Source organism: Palaemon carinicauda, chromosome 24 (genome assembly GCF_036898095.1).
Source record: "Palaemon carinicauda isolate YSFRI2023 chromosome 24, ASM3689809v2, whole genome shotgun sequence".
Taxonomy (NCBI): Eukaryota; Metazoa; Arthropoda; class Malacostraca; order Decapoda; family Palaemonidae; genus Palaemon; species Palaemon carinicauda.
This window is the reverse complement of record NC_090748.1, coordinates 82,952,757-82,976,866: the sequence shown is the minus strand read 5'-3', so window position 1 is coordinate 82,976,866 and position 24,110 is coordinate 82,952,757. Positions and strand designations below refer to the sequence as shown.

At 32.8% G+C, this 24,110-nt stretch overlaps 1 protein-coding gene across 2 annotated transcripts in view; it reads left to right on the top strand.

Moving 5' to 3' along the window:
- The window catches only part of LOC137618183 (uncharacterized), a 112,114-nt gene that overhangs the window by 61,761 nt on the left and 26,243 nt on the right, over window positions 1-24,110 (top strand). For both annotated transcript variants that reach the window (XM_068348252.1, XM_068348253.1), the window contains exon 4: window positions 22,712-22,806. In XM_068348252.1, the coding sequence (XP_068204353.1) occupies window positions 22,712-22,806 (95 nt within the window). The remainder of the gene's footprint in view (window positions 1-22,711; window positions 22,807-24,110) is intronic.

Genomic DNA, 24,110 nt, shown 5'->3' with positions numbered 1-24,110 from the left:
ACTGACTGACTGATGTTAAGCTGTCTATTGGTTGGCTATTAATTGGCTAAAATTCAAATGAAGCTGTATTAGTTGGGCAGCTGTGCACTAATTGGCAGAGATTCAACTGTCTTTCTATTGATTGGTCAGTAATTAGCTTATATTCAGCAGGAACTATTGGTTGGACAGTGACTGTATGATATTAAGCTACCTGTTATTTGGACAGTAAATTAGCTAAAATTAAACTGTCTGAACAGTGACATATCGTTTATCGCTGTAGCTGGGTTCCAAGTACGGTCATGGTACTGTACTTGAATTTCTGCGAAGTATGGACACCATGTACAGTAGTATTATATTTAATTATTTAGCATGTATTTGGACTTTTTTTTTTTTTTTTTAACCTTTCAAGGACTTAACAACCCACCCTGTATTCTATCAATAACAAGGACAACTGTTAAGCAATGTGAAATGGGTAGGTAAGTTTACAGTATCATATACAAGGGCTAAATAACAATAGTACTGTATAGTCATAATTTCCCAGATGGTTCCCCTCTATGCGAGTTACAAGTCCAAATACAGTAAATGTTTTTTTGCTATTTTACACTATTTTTGTTGTTCCTAGACTATTAAGTACTATCCATTATTAATATTTTAATGGATTTAATGAGAAATTTTTGGATGTTCATATATATATATATAGCAATTTTTCTAGCATTTTCAAGAAAATCCGCAATATATTTTCCATATGTATATTAAATGGTCTGTGAAGTCATGAATTCGAGATAGTGGCGAGGGGTCGCTGTATTTATGTATTGGACAGCAATTGTCCGAGATTCATCCGTATCTTGGTTGGGAAATAATTGGCTGAGATTCAGCTGTGTTTTAATTGTTTGGTAGTAAGTGGCCGATTCACGGCTGTCTTTACTGTAACTGGCTAAGATTCAGTTGTCTTTATTGTCTGATCAGTAACTATTTCAGATTTGTCTATATTGATTGGTTAGTGAAGTGAGATTTTGCTTTTTTCTATGAATTTGGACAATTTGGGTGTGATTCAACTTGTTTGTATATTTGTTGGGTGGTTAATGGCAGAGATTTGGCTGTCTATTTTGTTGGCCACTTTGATTGAGATTCAACTATTTTTATTGGTTACACTTTGGGTGACGTGAGAGGTAGCTGTCTACACTTTGATCAGTAAATGTCTGAAATTCAGCTTTTTATATTGGTTGAGCACTCAACTAGGTGAGATTCTGTTTTGTATTGGTTAGGCAGTGACTCATTGAGATTCAGGTGTCCATTAGTTTCAGCTTTAATTGATTGATATTAAATGATTTATTAATTAGTCAGTGCTTCGCTCGGATTCAGTTGTGTGTATTGGGCATAAGTTGGCAGACATTTGGCTGGTTAGTTTCTTGAGATTCAGCTGCGTTTATTGGTTGCCCGTGATCCGGCTGAAATTCAGCTCTCTCTCGTGTAACTGGTCAAGATTCAGATGAATTTATTCTTTTAACAGTAACTGGTAGAGATTCTTCTCTTTCTATTGGATAGCCAGTGAGCTGAGATTCAGGTCTTGTCTATTAGTTGAGTAGTAATTGGCTATTTATGTCCATATTGATTGGGCAGTGAGTGGCTGAAATTATGTTCTGTGGGCTTTTGGTGTATTGGTTGGTGGGCTGTGGTGATGAGACACTCCATAGATTGATGAAGTACATAAAATTTATCTATGAAATTAGATAATGAGAGTTATATAAAAGAAAATATAAAGTCTTGTGTATTATATTGGTTGGCCATTGACTTGCAGATATTCAGTTGCCGGAGCCTTTGTAGGGTGACGGCCAGATCCCGTAGAAAACGGGAATATTCTGAACTGTGGCCGTCGTTCTAAAAACTATTTTGGCGGGAGAAGCTAACTTAAAAAACCCACCTAACCTATGCTAAAAGCCATATCCTTACCCGGGGGGGGGGGGGGGGGGGGGGGGCTTCCCCCCCCCCCCCCCCCCTTACACAACAGTTTCCTTACCTACGAGTACGACGGGAGAAGCTAACTTGAAAAACCCATCTAACCTATGCTAAAAGCCGTGTCCTTACCCAGGGGGCTGCCCCCCCCCCCCTTACAGAACATATTTAAGATCCGTAGACCATTTCCAAACTTTTTTATTCTATACAAGATAACAGTCGGAGCGATAATAAGCAAATTAGGACGCTTGGCCGTAGCGCTACAAGCTAGCCTACCCCAGTTGCCTATTGTTTTGGCAGTAACAGGTCAAACTTCCACAACTGTATCTCTTTATTGTTTGGGCAGAGACTGAGCTAAGTGGGAATTGATTTTTCAGTAGTTGACTGACTTTAACTCTATCTGTTAGCAGGAAAGTAATTGTCTCAAATTCAACTGTTGCTATTAATTGGCTCAAATTCAATTATTGCTATTAATTGGCTAAGATTCATCTCTCTTCTCAGTTGGGCAGTAATTGGCTAAGATTCAACTTGTAGTTGGTCAGTTAATTGGCTGAGAATCTAATATGTGGGAAATAAATGGATCTTATTCTCTTGTCAATAATTAGACAATAGCCAGTGAAGATTCACCTTGTTTACCAGTATTTACTGTTTAGGCAGTGATTAGCTGAGAACAGCTGTGTGTGAATTGGTTGGGCAATAACTGACTTGAGACTCGGCTATGACCGTTGGTTGTACAGTGTTGACTTCCACATCGGGCTTATTGTTCCCTTCAAAGGTATATGTTTACAAGACCATGCTCTCCATTTACTACTAAATTTTGCAATCCTGCAGCTTTCCTCCTCTTTTACAGTAATAAGGAGGCTCTTTAAATGCCGGGAAAGCAAAAAATGACAAGATATGTTGAGCAAAAGGAGGGGTAATGAAAAAGCTAGCTGGAAAGAAAATATACAGTAATGATACTCGGCAAACATTGAAGAAGTACCCATTTTATCCTTAACATACACAGTACGACTTACCGGAACTTTGGAATGTTATTAATGTTTTGTATTTTATTTTTAGATTTTTTTAATGACGTATTTATTTTGTTTTTGTAATATCCTTTCTATGATTATTTTTCTTACAATCTCAGGAAAGATAAAAAGATGTGTTCACCATAGTGTGTGGTTATCAATTTTGCATTAACTAGTACACAAAATTTTAAGTGTTGCACATTGAGATTGGGTTGCATGCAAGTATGTAGGGTAATGTATAATATACATGGAATTGGCTTACAATAGTATCAATATTTTTTAATTGATGCATTTTTTATTTGAAAGAGAGCATTACATGAAAGATTACCATCAAAGCACAACATTGTTTTTTGGAAAATTGTCAACTGTGATGTAGTCATAAACAAAGTGAACTTACGATAAACTTGTAATTTGCAATAACTTGTAAATTAGTTTTTATTAATATGGCCAGTAACAGAACAATGCAATATTTATTCAGGCAAGTAACAGTTTTAATATACTGTAGCTATATAGTACTAAAAACATTGGTGCAGCTCTCTGTGGCCTATTGGTTACCTTGAGTAAACTGAAAAAAGCAAATTACAGTACTGTACTGTATCACTTCTTTTCTATGGCTATAATGTACTTTTGAAGCCGAGAGCACCAAAAAAAATTTCACAATGACGAAGTCCAAAAAGAAGGATGTTGTTCAGATGGCGCTCGCGTCGGGGCGTGGGTGGTGTGGCGCTGGTGGGTTGGCTAGGGCCTTTGTATCGGCCCATCCCTTTGACGAAGGAATTAACTAAAAGGAAGACAACCTGTGAATAGTGGATTTCACGCGCCTTTGCTTTATACACGACACCCAAAAGGTGCTCGCGCGAGGGTTGTAACCTCAGCATTCCATGCTTTTATCTTTCTCTGGTATAATTGGAAGGTTTTATCAGAAAAGGTAGATTAGAAGGACACTTTTCACCGGCCGCCACAGGTCTCTCCCCAGAAATAGATTTTTCCTTCGTCAAAATCCCTTTTTGAGTGTTACCAAGTATAACAGATTCATTATGATTTATTTAATATTGGTAATAATACGAGTTGTAAAGCTTGTTAGGCTTTCTTGCCATCATTTATAGCTTTGTTGTTGGGATTCCTTTTATTATTATTATTATTATTATTATTATTATTATTATTATTATTATTAATTGCTAAGCAACAACCCAAGTTGGAAAAGCAGGATGCTATAAGCCCAGGGGCCCTAATATGGAAAATAGCCCAGTGAGGAAAGGAAACAAGGTAATATCAAATATTTCAAAAGCAGTAACAACATTAAAATAAATATTTCCTAAATAAACTATAAAGATTCTAACAAAACAAGAGGAAGAGAAATTAGATAGAATAGTGTGCCCAAGTGTACCCTCAAGCAAGAGAACTCTAACCCAAGACAGTGGAAGACCATGGTACAGAAGCTATGACACTACCTAGACTAGAGAACAATGGTTTGATGTTGATTTTACTTTATCTCAGCTGTAGTAAAAATGAAATTTTGATGATAAAATCTGTTATATCTATACTCATCTTATGTACTGTACATATTTCTTCTTTCTCGAAGCTTGCGTATGTCGACGTTTTCCTCAAAACTTTAAAAGGATTCTCATTTTCTTTTCTGTTGATAAGCTCAGACCTTAGACCTCTGGGCTAAAAGCAATAATCATGGCGTGGTTAGGCAATACCATCTTTTGTCTTTGTCTCTGTATCGTTCTTGCTGTAGCAAGTATACTTTATTCCATTAAATTCTCCAGATATGTGTTATTTCGGATGTATTCTGAATATGTTAGAAAATGGCTAGGGATTTTTTCTGGGCGTTCGTATTCCACATTCTAGTTAAATGGGGGGGGGGGGGGGGGGCTTAATACTGTGCTTTAGATTATCTGTGAAGAATGTGAGCCTCAGTTTCGCTTGAAGGAAAATATGTACAGATGATTGCAGACAAGATTTAAGAGCTCCAAACCTAAAAGAAGAATAACTTTTAATTTAAAGATAAATCCTAAGAAGACAAGGTTAATTGGTTATTATTGGGATAATAAAGATAAGTACATTCTATCCATTGAAATGATGAGCTTCAGGAGCTCTGGTCTATATAATATTTTTGAGCAGCCTCCGAAGGCTTTAGGGTTTTTAGCCAAAGGTAGCTGTGCAGTCTAGCCTAACCTATCAAGTTTTCTCTAATGCTTCTAGTGCATTACTCAGGAAGGGTTCTGATGGTGCACGGCACATAACAAACTCAAGATTGATCATCTCTCAGGTCCTCAAATTCTATATATACTTCAGATCCCTTTCCTACAAAAAACCTTACGTTTTCTGAGCTCTAATCCTCTCCGTTAGACCACTAGATCTCTAGGTAGACGACAGAGTTGAGCATGGAACTTTTAAACTTTTACAGTTCTTTTTAACATTAGCAAATTGTTATATCACACCTTCAGGAAGTCATGTTGCTGTTCTTCAAAACCAGTTTACTACAGGATTATGTACTGACTCCATAGTTACAAGCATTAAAGGTGATAGTTTGAGTTGATAAGTAAATTTTTTTTTTCTTCCCCAAGATTACACCAGTTTTTTTGTATAGTTCTGATCTTTCATTTCCATTCTTCACTTCAGTTAATAAAGACCATTGCTCCTCATTTTCATTAATCATTATAAACCATTTTTGTTGGTCACTATAAGAATGAAAGGAAATTGTGTAATTTATTAAATATGTTCTTGCATCTTAAAGAAATGGGGTATTCTATGAAAATTTTCATATATCAGCTGATTAGTAATTTTTCTGTTAGTAGGTTGGCCAGGGCACCAGCCACCCATTGAGATACTACTGCTAGAGTGTTATTGGGACCGTTGACTTGCCAGGCAATGCAATAGATCCCTCTCTCTGTTTAAGGCTTATTTTGTCTTTGCCTACACATACACCGAATAGTCAGGCCTATTCTTTCCACATTCTCCTCCGTCCTGATACGCTTGACAACACTGAGATTACCAAACTCTTCTTCAGTCAAGGGGTTAGATACTGCAATTATATTTCCATATTCACGGTTACAATCCCATCAAGTGCAAGAAGTAAAAGGTCAAATTTTTCAAGCAATTCGTTTGGTGATCAATGTCATATCAAATAAACCAATACCTTTAATGGGCTGTAATTGTCCACTTGTAGATACCTATCTCAACTGGCACTTTTAACTGTTGTCATTTCTTTAGATATTTAAAATCTTGGTGGTAGAATCAAACACACTAAACCTTACTGAAGGTAACTGGCACACATATAGAACAAATTGCCAATTACAGGTTGTTCAGAAAAGTCTTTTTTAAAGGTTTTAAAGGCCACTCATGGCAGAGGCAAGGGACAATGACAATGCCCTAGTCTAGAGACTGACCACGTAGTCACAAACCCCCTCTCCACCCAAGCTTGGACCAGGGATGGCCTGGCAATTAATGCTGATGTCTGCAGGTAGATCTGTAGGCTCCTTCAAAACCCCAATCCTTTGCTCACAAGGATAATAAGGTTGCATACACTACAAGAAACTATTACCCTGAAAGGGTCTCAAACCCAATTCCGGCAGAATACCAGGCAGGGACGTTCCCAATAGGCTACCACAAATATCAACCTCATGAAGGTACTGTATAAAGATGTTTTAGGGATTTAGATATATTGTAGTTTTAAATATTTAAACATTTATGATAACCAAAGGCTATCCCAAAATGTCCTAGGGGCAATGTACAGACACAAAAATGGCCCTACTCCCATTCTCCACCCTTGTAAGAACTCTAGAAACTAGGCTAATCACTGTTGATGATTCAGCCGGTAAACTTATGGGACCTCTCCATCACCCCTTCTAGCATAATCATACTCTACTTTACCTCTGTTCCCATGGTCTTCCTTTTAACTTTTACTTCATAGTGCAACTGCTGGTTTTTTCCCAGTTGTATGTGGTATTGAATTGGCCTTACAGTCCCCAGCAATGGGCTATATTGCCCAAATTTATAAATCTAGTCCAGTGGGAATCGATCTAATGCTGAGGAAGATTTGAACGTTAGGCTAATGCATTGGCCAGTAGCCTAGGGTAACATTTTGCCAGTATGACCCAGTCAATGCTTAACTTTTTTTTATTAGGTTTTTTTTTAGTTGAGGATTGTAGCACAAGCTGTTGGTTTTGAAGGGACAGGGTGGACAGTAGCAGAATACTGTACATCTTATTTCTCGACCTTTTGCTCAACCTTGACCTTTGACCTTTACATGTATTAATTTGCGTGAATTTTCATACACTCGGATATGAACTAAGTTTATCTCCCACAAGGATGTCCAAACTTATGGCTGATTACAGGAATTGCACATTTTGCTTGACAGTGACTTTGACCGTGACCTTCCAAAATTTAATAATTTCCAGCTTTTTACATTAGTTAATCCCTGCAAGTTTCGTTATTCTATGATTCAAATTGTTGCCAGGAAGCTGTTCACAAACAAACACAAACAGGGGATAAAACATGACCTCCCTCCAACTTCGTTGGCGGAGGTAAGTAATAGCTACATCTTGGATATTACTTTGAAAGAACAGTACAAACAACCAAAGAACAGATCGGTAACTATAGCTAGATTAATTATGACCTCAGCCTTTAATTTTGCCAGAGTTTGATTTGTTAACTGTATTAACTTATATCAAGATGAGTTAAGGTTCCTAGGCAGCATCCGCACTGAACATAATCTTGTTGTGTGTAAAGAAAATTTTATATCAAAAGAATAAAAGATTTGATTACTGGTAATAATGATCTTAAGTGACCAAATACTACATGTATAACTGTTATATAGCAAGGGAGAGTAATTTATGATTGATAGTTATAAAAAAGTATTTTGAAAGCCTTTGGCAATGACATTTTTGCTCTTTTTTTTTTGTTTTTTGTTATTTATACTGTAGCTGTGAATGCCATTATTTGTCTGTGTCGATTACTTAACCCTTATGAATATAAGGTCTGACTGCGCCTATGTACTGTAGCTCATCTTTCCCCTTGTGTCAATAGGCATAGGAGGAGGAGATGATGATGATGATGATGATATTCGTATACTGTCCACTCTCCTTGCCACCTGCAGAAATTTACTTACATGGCAAAAGAATCAATAGATGAACAAGTAGATATCCAGAGTTCGAGATTACTATATCGACTCTCCCGTTGCCAAAGAAAACTCTCTCTCCCACCATAAAAGTGATGGTTGACTTAGACCATCCAGCTAAGCCAAATCATCGATTTTACGTCAACTCTACAAAATAATTCGATTCCATGCAAAGGTAGAAGTACTTATAAATTGAATATTCCCAAGGTCTGTGATCCCAAGGAAGAATGAATTCCTATCATTATTTTTTTATATAGTTCCTTGTAACTAGCTTATGTTCTAAGGCTCCAAGTTTCTGATGCATAAATGAATATTGGTAGAACCATCTGATTAAATACTTTTCCTTTGAGAGAAAGTGGCATTTTACTTTCATAATCTCATTTTGTTTACCAAAAGCTCTCCATCCCATACTTATCCATCTTTAATATATGCCGTATGTATGATGTATGTGTAAACAGCTCTTCTAGAAGAAGGACACTCCAAAATCAAAACCTTGTTCTCTATCCTTGGGTAGTGCCATAGCCTTAGTTATCATGGTCTTCCACTGTCTTGGGTTAGTGTTCTCAAGCTTGAGAGTACACTCGGTCACACACATTCTATATTATTTCTCTTCCCTTTGTTTTTTAAAGTTTTTTATAGTTTGGATATGAAAAAATTTATTTTTATGTTGTTACTGTTCTTAAAAAGGGATTTCGGAAAAATCTATTTCTGGGCGAGGGACCTGTGTCGCCCAGTGAAATGCGCCTTATAGCACCATTTCTAAGGTATAAATACTGCTAAATATACCAGAGAAAAAAGTAGCATGGAATGCCAGGAATATACCCAGCTCGCTCACCCTTATAGGGTGTCAGTATAGTAACTGGGGCGTGTTGAAACCACTATCCGGGGTCCCTTACCAATTATTCTTCTCCTTCCTCAACATCCCCCGTTACTACGAGGTGCCGTTCTCTACGGCTACTGCCCCCCCCCCCCTCTACCACTACCCATGCTTCTCCCATCATTCCTTCTTAGCACCTGTTAAGGTTCAGACGTGTTTTTTCATAGCTCTGTTTTTTTTGTTTTTGAAGATGTCACTCATTTTGGAGATCCCTGCTCCCAAGTTGAGTAATATATATGTCTGTTTGGGATTTCTAGGTAGCAACACACATTCAAAATGCTTTAATTGTTCATTGCTTTGCATTTAGTGTGTTATTTTAGTTTGGAAATTATTGAAAATTATAAAGAAAAAAATTAATTTTTTTTTATTCTCAAGGGAAATCTTGGGAAAAGTTTTAATTCCTTACTTGTGTCATGTTCTGAGTACAGTGTTGTTCTCCACTCTGGTTTTTAGCCACTGACTCATCTTAATTTGCTAGGCAAAAACTAGTGTGTTGAATTTCTTATCCCTGATTTCTGGATATTAATCTTGTCACCTTCATTCAGTCAGTTCCTTGTGTATAGTGTATAAGATATTTCATAATTTAGTCCAACCTTTGCATTCAGATCTTTGCATACTGTGCCATCCCATCCCATAATAAATATGAAGGTAATTCCAAGTCTTTCCTTCTGTTACATATGATTTAAAACTATATACTGTATTCTAGAAGTTTTATTCCAGCTGTAACCAGATTGTGGATTGACCTTCCTAATCTGGTAGTTATAATTGTGGTACTTAAAAAAGTTAAAACATGTTTCAAATACTTTCTGTTGAACATGTTGACATAAGTCTCTTCATATTTTATATATAATGTAGCTATTTGACTTTACTGATCTTGATATATATATATATATATATATATATATATATATATATATATATATATATATATATATATATATATATATATATATATATATATTTATATATATATATATATATATATATATATATATATATACTGTATACTGTGTTCTAATTTTATTATTATTATTATTATTATTATTATTATTATTATAAAATTTATTAAAATTATTATTATTAAAAGTATTGAAATTATTAGCATTAAAATTATTATTACTATTAAACAATAAAATAAAAAAACTGGGCTGCTTTCTCCTGTTGGTGCCTTTGGTCCTGTAGCATTATGCATTTCCAATTAGGGTTGTAACTTTACTAGTATTGTAATAGTAATAATGATAATTATATTAAAGATATAACATGATATTAGATGTATTCAACTCTACTCCATATAAATTTTCACATGTATAAATTTATCACCATAGTCAAACCAGAATTAAATTTCCCATTACAGCCTGTTACATTGTTAAAGTTAAAACTGTCAACAACACTGTTTGTCTTTTTTGCGCTAGAGTTTAAAACTTGTTTTATTTAGTGAAATGTGGAGAGACAATTATATGAAATTTTATTCTGTAAATTCTGTAAATTCTACTGTACAAAATCTGCATTTGATAAAATTAATAGATAGAATTCTGAAAAGAGAAATTCTGGATAAAAAGGATGATAAGGTATAACAAAGGAAATAAAGGTACTACAGAATAGGGAAGAATTAAGAATACAATATAAGGAATAAGTGTAAACTGAAATGAAAAGGAAATAGGAGAGTGAAGAATTGAAGATACCTTTAAGCCTTCTGGTCAATATCCATTTTCTTGAAACACAACTTTACAGTGGCCTATTCTATGAAGTGAAATGTAATGGCGCGCAATTGAAAATTTTACCCGATGTTTCCAGTTTAGGGGCCACAGTTGAGTGAAATTTTAGTGTATATTTTTCTATAATGTTATTGGTAGTCCGACAGTGCACTATATAATCAAATCGACTTTTGGGAAATTAGCAAATAAAGAGATGTTCCTGCATACAGTGTGCATATATATATATATATATATATATATATATATATATATATATATATATATATATATATATATATATATATATATATACAGTATATATATACATATATATATATATATGTATATATATATATATATATATATATATATATATATATATATATATATATATATATATATATACAGTATGTATATATATATATATATATATATATATAATAATAATAATAATAATAATATATATAGATGGATAGATAAATAGATAGTAATACCTCATTGTATGAGTACAGTAATCCAGAATACAAGCAAATTGGTGTACTAATATATATGAGCATAAAAGTTCAAATCAATATCAGTCTGTGAGCAAAATTTTCATTCTATATACTGTACAATTTTTTTTGTGGACAAATACCGACAAGACAAGCACAAACTCAGTTACTCTGTGCTCTTATGCCACTCACGCAGTGTTCAGACGCATTTTATCATTTTTATCCCCCCAATTTTCATGCCATTTTAAAGAGAATGAAAATAAACGGGATTATCTAAATGGAAGACAACCTGTGAATAGTGGTTTACACACGCCTTTGTTTAATACACGACACCTACAAGGTGTTCGCGCGAGGGTTGTAACCTCTGCATTCCATGCTTTTATCTTTCTCTAGTATATTTGGAAGATTTATATTAGGAAAGGTATAAGGAAGGACCTTTCTCACCGGGCGTCACAGGCCTCTTCCCAGAAATAGATTTTTCCTTCGTCAAAATCCCTCAAGTAATTCAGTTAGTAATGGTGAACCTCCTCTCTCTCTCTCTCTCTCTCTCTCTCTCTCTCTCTCTCTCTCTCTCTCTCTCTCTCTCTCTCTCTCTCTCTCTACTAGAAATACTCATGGAGGGAGATTCTTCTTCCAATCACTAACCACCACCTCCTCACGCCAGCTAAAACTCTTCAAATGTAAAGTGAGCGTTGATTTTTTAATACTGTATACTGGATTTCTATTCATTATTGCTAATCATTAATATTTATTAATTTTAGGGGGTTATAATTGTTCAATAGATAACAGTACAAACTTTTAAAAATAAAGAGTATATTTGTGTGTGTATATATGATATATATATTATTTAGCTTACGCATTTGAATAAGATCGATTATCTATAACATTACTAAATTAGTAAAATTATTACTGTACTTGCATTATAATGTTTATTTTACCATATAAAGATATATAGTTATTATAGCGCTCCCAAACGAAAGTGGCAGTCGAATGACAGTTCTTAGTATTTCGTGTAGCCTACATAGTAGTCTCACAACACCAAATTAATTCGTTCTGGAGTTGCTTTCGTTTTGTGAAAATTTCGTGTTATGAGTCATTTTATGTTTAAATCACCTAATTCGTTCCAAACCTTACAAAAGCACTACGTTGATTTTTTTAATACTGTACTGTACAACCAAATACATTTGAACCATTCAGTATACCTAAACTAACTGTTAATACCTGTAAATTAAGTAGTTATTAGAACATAATGCAATAATAAACGGCGAAAGTAAAATACATACAGTAAAATACTGTACAGTATACAGTACCATATGTCCTGTATTATCATAGTTACCCTTACTATAGACATACATTTTCTTTTGTGTAAACAACTAGTTTTCTTCAATTTTTTTTATGTTGACTTTTTATTCTCGGCCTGGCCGACAAATCTCTTTTCATGTATATATATATATATATATATATATATATATATATATATATATATATATATATATATATATATATATATATATATATATATATCTGTCTGTCTGTCTGTATGTATGTATGTATACACACAGTATTCCTTTTACTATTGTAGGCATTTCATTCTAGGCCCCGAGATAGCTGAATGAAACCACAAAATAGGTAAAAAAATCTATATTTTTAGTTTAAAATTTTTCATATTTTTTATATTCATAAATTTAAGCCTTTATAATCCCTCCTAACATACTGTACTTATGAACCTGTTATAAATCTTTTTAAATAATTTTTTAGCCAAAACTTAATTTTACTGTAGACATTCTTCTTTCTCTCTGTTATCCCTACATTAAGCGGTCTATTACCTGATGCCCCTCTCTAATGCCTTCTATCAAAGGCATCTTCTCTTCCACAAAACCTGGTTCTTTCCATATCATCCTTCACATTTTCTCGCCATTTAATTCTCTCTCTCCTTCTTGATCTCCAAACAGGTTCCTCCCAAGCCCTCATCACTCCCTCCCCAACATCCATCTTTAACATGTACGTCCACCATCTCAGTTGTGACACTTATCACCTCTGTAACCTTTACTATGCCTGCCATTCTCCTTATTTCATAGTCAAACAGTTATATTCCCATTTTCCACATGAGCATTTTCATCTTTGTTCTATCAAACCTACCTTCTCATAGAGGTTTTAGATCCATACATTAACACTGGTTTAATTACAGTGCTATAGATCTTTATTATTATTATGCTCTTGTTATTGATATTGTGCTATAATATACATTGATATTATTGTGCTATGTATCAGCCATACTTTTGTACGTAAACAAAAAATTTAAATCTGAACACGCATTACCATACACTATGCTGAAGGTGTGAGACTATTTATTGTAGCCAAAAAAGTACAGCTTAAATGAAAGTAATAATAACACCGTTTCGCTTAACTGTATCCATTAACAGTGATTGTAGTATTCACGTTAGTATTGCATTATGAAATAAAAGCACAGCGAATATATATCTTTTCCATGGTCTATGTTTGTAAGCTCTTCAAAAACTACCGTTTATGCTTTCGAAGTCAGCCGATTGCCATATTTTTTTTACTCCCACTAAAAGACAATTATTACTGTACTAGCATTATAATTTTTATTTTACCATATAAAGGTATATAGTTATTAGTAGAAACACCTTTTCATTTTATTTACTGTCGCTTTTAATGACAATTCAAATTATAAAGGTGTGTCATCCCTGTTGCCGATGCATGATAAATTTTAAATTTTTACCTTTACGGTGTTTGATTACAAAGCTTAGGAAGTAATTGTGTTTTTCCAACAATAATTTAGGTACAGTAATAATGATGAAATATCAAGTCATATTCTGCTTAGGGTAATTTTTAACAACTACGATGAAGTGCTAGCAAAACGCCTGTAATCTGAATTGGTTATTTCTCTTCTAACAAACAGCTGTTTTTCTTTTGGTAATTATACGTTTATCATTCATTCTCTTTTGCCTTGTTAGCTTATTACAGTAGAAGTTTGGGTAAAGAGGTTGGGAAAAGTGAGATTAGTTGATTATACTTTGATTTCAAAAAAGGAACTTTCATGTTACATAAGATACTGATGCTAGATAAGGAATGAGGGTAGAAGCGTGAGTAGTGGTAGGGGTTGGGGGGGGGGGTTTAGTCGTAGTAGAGGCCAGTAGTTGGGTGTAGAACGGCACCTCGTAGTATCGGGGGACATTGAGGAAGGAGAGGACTAAATTGGTAAGGGACCTACCTCTGGTAGTGGTTCTAACATGCCCCAGTTACTATACCAACACTTTTTTCTCTGGTATTTTTAGCAGTATTTATAACTTACAAATGGTGCTTTAAGGAGCATTTCACGGAGCGAGACAGGTCGAGCCCAGAAATAGATTTTTCCTTTGTCAATATCCCTTTTATGGATGAAAATTTGGTGCTCGCATATGTGAGATTGCAAATGTTACACGAGTATATGCGGTATTACTGTAATTTATATTATTAATTTGTGGGTTCAATATTATTTTAAAAATATGGAGAAAATGAAAAATCTATAACTCATCTGAATATGGAAATGCACTATATAGATTTACTTATACAGTATTTATAAATCTGTGGTGTACAACATGATAATGATAGGTGAACTGAGATATGGCGATGGAATACTGTGTGTGTGTGTGTGTGTGTGTATATATATATATATATATATATATATATAGATAGATAGATAGATAGATATAGATACATACATACATACATTCAGTCGGCGTGAGAAGTGATGATGCCGCGGAAAAATAAAACAAATTTTTTTTTTTTATATTGGTTAATACAAGTTGAAATCTGGTACTTACATATGAATTTAATATTTGGTTATTATCCCCCGACGTTTAATCATCTCTCTTAGTCGTCTGGGGACACTTAGTGATAAGTTCTGCAAGGTTTCTTGGGGAAGTTCCCCCCACACTTGATGAATAGCCGCCTCCAACTGTGTGATGGAGGTCGTAGGAATGTTTTTTAACTTACCTTCGATGATGGCCCAGAGGTTTTCAATTGGGTTCAGATCAGGGCTGTTACCAGGCCAGTCATCAAAGTAAGGGATAGCACAATCCTGCAACTACTTTTTCACACTACGGGCACTATGAAATGGAGCACCGTCGTGCATAAAGAACTTGGCCCCCGATTTCTGAAAACTACTTTCCAATACGTCATTCAACAACTCATAATAATTAAACTGGTTCATCATTTGGTTCTTTGGTAAAAAAACTAAACTCCCCAACACCACCATAGGAAAAACTGGCCCATACCATGAGACTCGGAGGATGCTTAACAGTCTTTTGTGTGTACTGCGGGAGATGAGCGTCTGACCCGGGCGGCCGATAAACACGTTTAGCACCGCTCCCCGTTACAAAGAACGTGGCCTCGTCAGTCTATAGCACCTTCTTCCACTGTTCTATGTCCCAAGCAATGAATTTCTTGGCGAATTGAAGCCGACGGCTCTTATGGCGGTCGGTGAGAAGCGGTTTCTTGCGAGCCTTGTAGCTACGCAAAAGCAGGTCGTCATGGATGCGCTGTTGCACAGTTCTTAAAAGACACGTGACCTAATAATCTAGGGTTCCTTGCTTTTATTTCTGGGGCTGATAATGAAGGATCGGCCTTCAACTGGCGATGTATCATCTTCAGGCTCCTCGGAGAGGTTATACGAGGGCGTCCAGGCTTAGGGGCAGGGACAGGGACGCACGTGCCACCAGAATCCTCGAACCGCTTGACCCAACGTGGAACTGTACGCTCTCCTAAGCCTTTCTTCTTAGCAATATCTTTGTTACTGATACCTGCCTTGTGCAGGTCTATGATCGCAGCAATCTCTTGAGGCCCAACAACACTCCTAGACATCACATACACAAAAAAAAAAACACAGACACAAAGTACGATGCAGCGAACAAAGGGGTCCAAGCGCGGAGCAAAATTGATACACATCCACTCGTGACAAATAGCCGAGAGCAACTGAAGCATATTGGAGACTCACGTGAGATGATGCCAAGCTGTACGATGTTGTCAGACAGGCGCCCTTACTTTGATCTCATTAGGGAAGGTTTTATAGGGTACTGTCAAAAAGCGCTAGAAAACGAGGACTTTCCACTCCGACTGTATATATATATATATATATATATAGATACTGTATATAGATATGTATATATGTATATACTGTATGTATATATATATATATATATATATATATATATATATATATATATATATATATGTATATATATATATGTATATATATATATATATATATATATATATATATATATATATATATATATATATATATATATATATATATATATATATATATATATATATATATATATATATATATATATATATATATATATATATATATATATATATATATATATATATAGATACTGTATATAGATATGTATATATGTATATACTGTATGTATATATATATATATATATATATATATATATATATATATATATGCGTAAAAATCACAGGAAAACGTGATGCTCAGATGCAGAAGAACCACAGGGAAAATGAAAATACAGAATATACACTTGAGTCCTGACTAGTTTCGTGATACTTCCTCAGTATCACGAAACTAGTCAGGACTCAAGTGTATATTCTGTATTTTCATTTTCCCTGTGGTTCTTCTGCATATATATATATATATATATGTATATATATATGTATATATATATGTATATATATATATGTATATATATATATATATATATATATATATATATATATATATATATATATATATATATATATATATATATATATATATATATACATACATACATACATACATACATACATACATACATACATACATATATATATATATATATATATATATAATTCTACACATACAGTATCTTTTTATCTATCTATCTATCCATATATATAATATTTATATATTTATATATATATTTATATATTTATATTTATTTATATATATATATTTATATATTTATATTTGTTTATATATTTATATCTTTATATATTTATATATTTATATATATATATATATATATATATATATATATATATATATATATATATATATATTCATATATACAGTATATATATTTATATATATTTTTATATATTGATATATTTATTTATATATTTATTTATATATATGTTTATATATATATATATTTATATATATATATATATATTTATTTATATATATATTTATTTATATATATATATATATATATATATATATATATATATATATATATATATATATATATATATATATATATATATTTATATATATATATATATATATATATATTTATATATATATATATATATATATATATATATATATATATATATATATATAAGGGATTTTGACGAAGGAAAAATCTATTTCTGGGGAGAGACCTGTGACGGCCGGCGAAAAGTCCTTCTTTGTACTTTTTCTGATATAAAACTTCCAAATATACCAGAGAAAATTAAAAGCATGGAATGCAGAGGTTACAACCCTCGCGCGAGCACCTTGTTGGTGTCGTATATCTAACAAGGGCGTTTGAAAACACTATTCACAGGCTGTCTTCCATTTAGATAATCCCTTCATCAAAGGGGGAGGGCCGTGACAGGCCCTAGAGAATACAGTTGGGTTACCCTACCGACACCTACCACTCGCGCTCACCAGGTCATCCTTCTGTTTTGGACTTGACCGCAAAGTTGATAAGTGTTTTGCCCAGTGTTTTTCTTAGTGATTGTCGTTAATTCAACATGACTGACGTTGCTACTTCACCCTTACCAATGTTAAGTACCATAGTTTGTTTTGGCAGCTTTTGACAGTACCGGGCATTTGTTCTGTTTCCAATATGGTGGTTTTTAGTTTTGGAAGCGATTGTCCTGCCGAGGTATCGGCAGCCATTTTGGGTTATGTTCGCTTCGGTAAATATTCTAGTTATTTTTGCCCATCTGGTACTCTGTCATCTAGGTTATATCACTTACGTTTTATGGCCTTTTTGTGTTATCATTAATTTTTATTAGTTTATACTATGGTATTTATTTGCTTGCAAGTCCAATTTGGACCTACGAAGAATAGCGATTTAAAGAATAGCGAATTAAAGTTTAGCGATTTAGTCTGTTAGTTTGTACTCGCCTCAGTGGCTTCGATTTAGACTATATCCTTGTTTATTTGTTACGTTGTCGTTATTCTTTGTTCTTGGTTATTACAATTACTAAGAAAAGCAATCAATTTTATTAATTTTCTTGTTTTATTGTGTGATGTTAGTTTTTTTTTTATTATGTAACCTTGAGAGCGAAAACAGATATTTATTTATATAGATATATTTTTATATAGATATATATTTATATATATATATTTATATGATATATTTATATATATTTATATATATATATATATTTATATATATTTATATATATACAGTATATATATATATATATATATATATATATATATATATATATATATATATATATATATATATATATATATATATATATATATTAAATATATTTATATATATATTTATGTATATATATATATATATATATATATATATATATATATATATATATATATATATATACAGTATATATATATATATATATATATATATATATATATATATATATATATATATATATATATATATATTTATGTATATATATATATATATATATATATATATATATATATATATATATATATATATATATATATATATTAAATATATTTATATATATATTTATGTATATATATATATATATATATATATATATATATATATATATATATATATATATATATATATATAAATATATATAATGTTTCATATGTAAAGTATAAATAAACTTATGTCATTCTCTTTGATACAAAAACATTTGTTGCAAGTTTTAACTTTTGAAGTTGTACTGATTCAACTACCCTATTAGAAAGATCATTCCACAACATGGTCGCAGCTGGAATAGATAGATAGATATGCATACATACATACATACATACATACATACATACATACATACATATACACGTTCATTTCTGTACTTTTATGGATTAACATCATTGGACTCAATGAAAATATACAACCGAGGTTTAAACTAAAATGTTGATTTTTTGGTAGAGGTAATTAACATGTCTTCTAAAATATTCCTTTGGGAAAAGTATGGATTACTGTCTCAGCCAGCCAATTTAATGGCCTGAGATAGGCCAATGGACATCCAAGACAGTTTGAAGGTTCCCATGATACAGCCATATTATGCTTTTTGGTTCTTATAGATATGCCTCTTAGATGTTTGGCCAACATGAACTAGATTATATTCTGAACATGGATTACTTTATATTACATTATCATTTTGAGAGCTATATTTAATCAGAAGGTTTTCCCATGTGCTATTCTATTTAAGCACTGTCCTTATATTCAGTTTTTTCAAAAGGGGCATGACATCTAAAAAAAATTCCAGAAATAGTAGTTGAAGTATATTCGTCAATTCCGTTTTCTTTAACTGGATGCTATGAATGGTATATTTATATTTATTCTTAAAATTTTTGGAGAAATAAATAGGATAATAAAGATTAATGGCTATTACATAGATTTTAGTAAACTCATCTATGTTCTCAGTACTGCTTTTAATCATGTTAATCATGAGGCCTATGTTTTCAAACTTTAACAGATGAAAGTTAGAGAATCATTTGCTTGTAATGAATTGCGATTCACATTTCATTTTAATAGACTGCAAAGTCTTGTTAATGAAGGTCATAGTTATTACAGGAATGGTATGGCTTTTAAAACAATTAGCATATGTTGCTCTTGAAAATTATTCTCATGGCATCCAACCCATCTCCTGAATATAGACTTTTGGATGCTGTCTCTCTGATACAGATCTAGCGGAAATTGTACACCTCCTGTAGATGAAGTAAAATCCAAGAATAATATAGAAAAAAATATCTAAGACACTGGATTCCCCCATCCAGATCCTTTCATAGGGAATATTTCTGTAAGTAAATGCAACCACATATAAAATGTTGAACATCATTTTACATTGCTAATTTAGATCCAGTCTCTTCAGCTGAACAAAAAGAATTAATACTGCACAGAATTTAGGGGTCCTTTTCACTGAGAAAAAAATGCCATGTTTTGACAAATGTGTTGTATGGTCTTCAATAGGTAGCCTATTCATTGTAAATTGTGGGATAAAAATGTAAGGTCTGTTAAATTCTTTATCCTGATTATGAAATTATTCTTTGGGATCATTCAGTTGGCTCATATGGGTGCAGTGTAATATTCATCCATTTGGAATTAAATCTTCCTGAACTTCAGAATGTACAAGGTAATACTAGATATTGGGTTACTTCTATGTTTTTGTTTAGTTTTGTGAAGATCAATACTTTACTACACAGTGTTCTGGAAGTTATATTTTGGCTGTGACTAGATTGGGATTGATCTTCCCTATTATTTACAGTATAGTTGCTGAATAGAAAAAAAAAATTCAGGGGTTCCAACCTGGTGGAAATACTTTTCTTGGTGGTCATTCTGACACGTACCTCATTTTATTATGTATTTGTTACTTATTTATTTTACTTTTAATATATTTAAATTTTGGTTCTTTTATACTGTAGTTTATTCTTTATTTTTCTTTCTTTGTTGACTTATTCCTTAAAGGTTGCTGTTTGGCTACTGAATATAAAGTTAAGTGATTAAAGTTTTGAGTTTAGAGTTAACAAATTAGGTAGCTATGGCAAAATGCCCATTGCATTACAAAATTACAAAATGATGTCTGTCATGCTTGCTGTGTATTAATATGAATTACATTTGTATGGTTATGGGACATTATTTTGTGTATTGTATGAATATAATCATTGTAAAAAGGAGGTCAGGTGTTTGAAGTGTACTATGAACAGCATATCCTTAGTCAGCTAATGGTGTGATCAAGATTAAAAAGAAAAAATACTACATAACATTCTGTTCTGTATATCATACTGTCATACACGCACAAGTGAAAGGAGAGAGAAAAGAGCATCGCACAAATTGCGAGTGTCCTCATAAATATGCTATCCCCTCTATACTGTAGTCTGTAGTTAGTCATAAGTAAGATTTACTAGCAATTATAATATGAAAATGTTTTATAAACAGAAAATTATATGTATGGTAATCCGCAGTTACAATTAACATTGTGCCTTTTCATGGCACAGTGTGGATGGGGCCATACTAAGGGCTTTTTGTAGCAACCTTTCAGCAACAAGTGTATTTATTTTTGTCCTTTACCTTTCATCTGTCTCTTTCGGTGTTATCTAACCATGCTCCACAACTTATTCAATTTTCACCTTCCATGTGAGATCATGTCCTTGAGGTAAGTACTATAGAGTACTATGGTAGTGCTCAATGGCCTCTTGAAACTAGTAATTCTTGATAATAATGAACAAGAGAACTAAACCCTTATGAATATCTATGATGTCTAGTCACTGAATGGTGTTTTCATTTGAAGTTTTTGGATTATATCATAGGTTATAATGATAAGTTATGTTTCCCATTGCACTTACATTAGAGCATTTGCTGTTTCTGCAGATACAGTTATCTCTAAAGACTTAATGATTAAGTTAACGGTTTGTGCATTAATCTGAGTTTACTTAAATATTTGGGCTGGTACTTTGTTTTATAAGGCCTTTCATTATTTTGTTTACAACTGAAAGATGTCTTGTAAGATAACTGTAGCAGAATGTTGTCAAATTAGTGTACAGTATTTTAATGAATACACTGTACAAAGAAGGTTAAGTATTCTGCGTCTCAACATATTTTTTTGTTGTTAGAAATGTTGTTCATCCAATATTTAGTGCTGTAAGACTCAAGTGAAGAAGGTTAGTGATGTATGACAAATTAAGGAACATATACTTTGTTGTATTCCTGGAATAGAGATAAATGCTTGCTATTTGTTTACCATTTGACTTCCTGTAGGTTTAGCAGTTTTCATTGTATACATGGTTAATGTAAATGTTGGTTCAGATATTTTGATAAAGTACAGATCACTATTGTCTTAATATACAGTACCAAGTATAGTATACTTGAAACTGAATTATCTTATTTTATATTAGAACATTTCACTAAATAATCTTGGTGACATATTATCTGATAATGGAATACTGGCTAGTATTTTGAACATGCTTATTCACACATGGAAATCCTGAAGTTTTCTGATGATTATGTTCAATTATATTCATAAACTCGATAAGCTTTCATAAAAAGCTGTCTGGGAAGAAGATTAAAAATTGGTACAGCACCACATAGGATATTGAATATCAATTTGTGTATTGGTTTTTTTTTTTAGTGTACATGGTATACTATATGCTCAGCTTTTCTAATCAGCAATGGTAGTGACTAATTATATTTCTTCTCATTTCTCAAATGTTCAATCCCATAACTTCCAGATTTGTATAAGAACAAGGAAATGCAGGATAATCATCATTCAAGGGAAGCATATGCTTCTCTACTTCATGATGTTATTGAGGGGAAATCTCTTGTTTTTATCAAACTTAATACAGCATCATGTTTTGCAAATTTTAATGAGTATATTTTTTTATTTTCAGGCCTCACAAAGTACTGTTCGCCCACCCCCTTTAGTTCCATCTTCAACGACGATTAGTCCGGTTTCCTCCGCTTCTACCTCCTCCAGCAACCGCATGTACGTATGTGCATTACTTTTTGTTCCCATTATGTCAGTGTTTAGTTTAATATGGTATTCATTGGTTGAATGTATTTTTTATTTTCTCAAATGAATAGGATCTTGGGTGAATCAGAGGTGACTGTAATGAAGAACTTTTAGTGTTGAAATAACTGAAAAGGTTGTATGGTAATTTTATAAAAAAAAGCTACTCAGCCTGATAACAATACGTATTATGTTGATGCTGTACATAGTTTCTTTTATTCTACTTAATTTACGGTAGATTAATTTAAAGCAAACCCTTCAATTACGGTGTCAATGTTTTCGGATGCGACTTATGATGTGATGATGATTGACGAGATATTAGAGTAACAAATAACGGGGTATTCATGGCCACCTGTGAGTCATTGGTTAGAGGCAAGTACTTAGCTCATTCTACAGTATTTTGTGTGTTCTAGTTGGGAACTTCATCAAGAGACTGTACCCAACCTAGCATCAGCTGTTTTTAATCTACACATCTTTATCGTTTTCATTCCTTTTAATGCCTTCTTATTTTTTAAGGTAATTAATTAGCACTACTTCAAGGTAACAGTATAGTGCTATACTACACTTTTGTTTTTAAATTAAAGTGAATTATACTATTTATGTATACTATAGTTGTGTGATAATTTGAACAACTTGATGTGATCCTAATATTTGGTATTTTGTGTTTAACGCAACAGTCGTAAGTACTCAAGATTTTATGGCAGCACTTGCTATTTCAGTGTTGTCTTCTGCCAATAATTAAGACATTTTTACATGCTATTTCCGTCATAGATGAGGAGTTATCTGACTTTCCTGGCATTCAAAATGAATGTAGAAACCACATTCATCAAGAATTCGGTTGTGGAGATGTCAGTCCTAATTTACTTTGGTGATCTCATGCACAATGGGGAAGGTTTGTACCCCTAGTGTTGGTTAATTATGGTGGGTCAGATTTTACCATTAATGGTTGATGCTGAAAAATCTTCATCCTCTTCAATCTTCTAATTGGCTCCCTGTGGCAACTGCCATCATTCTCAGGAGACAGTTTTCCAGGGAAATAAGCTTGAAAAATGAGTATGCATAATGCAGTCACTGCCCTAAGACATGATCACACACCAGATCTCGCCCTAAAATATGGCAGCAGTGACATACCAAGACAAGAAGCCTCCACGGCTCCAATTCATTATAGAAGAAAACTATATATAAGTAAAAAAGAAACTCGTATTTTTCTATATCATGCTTCATCATAATACTTTTCTAGTCAGTTTGGCTCATTAATCCAGGGTACATTATATCAACTA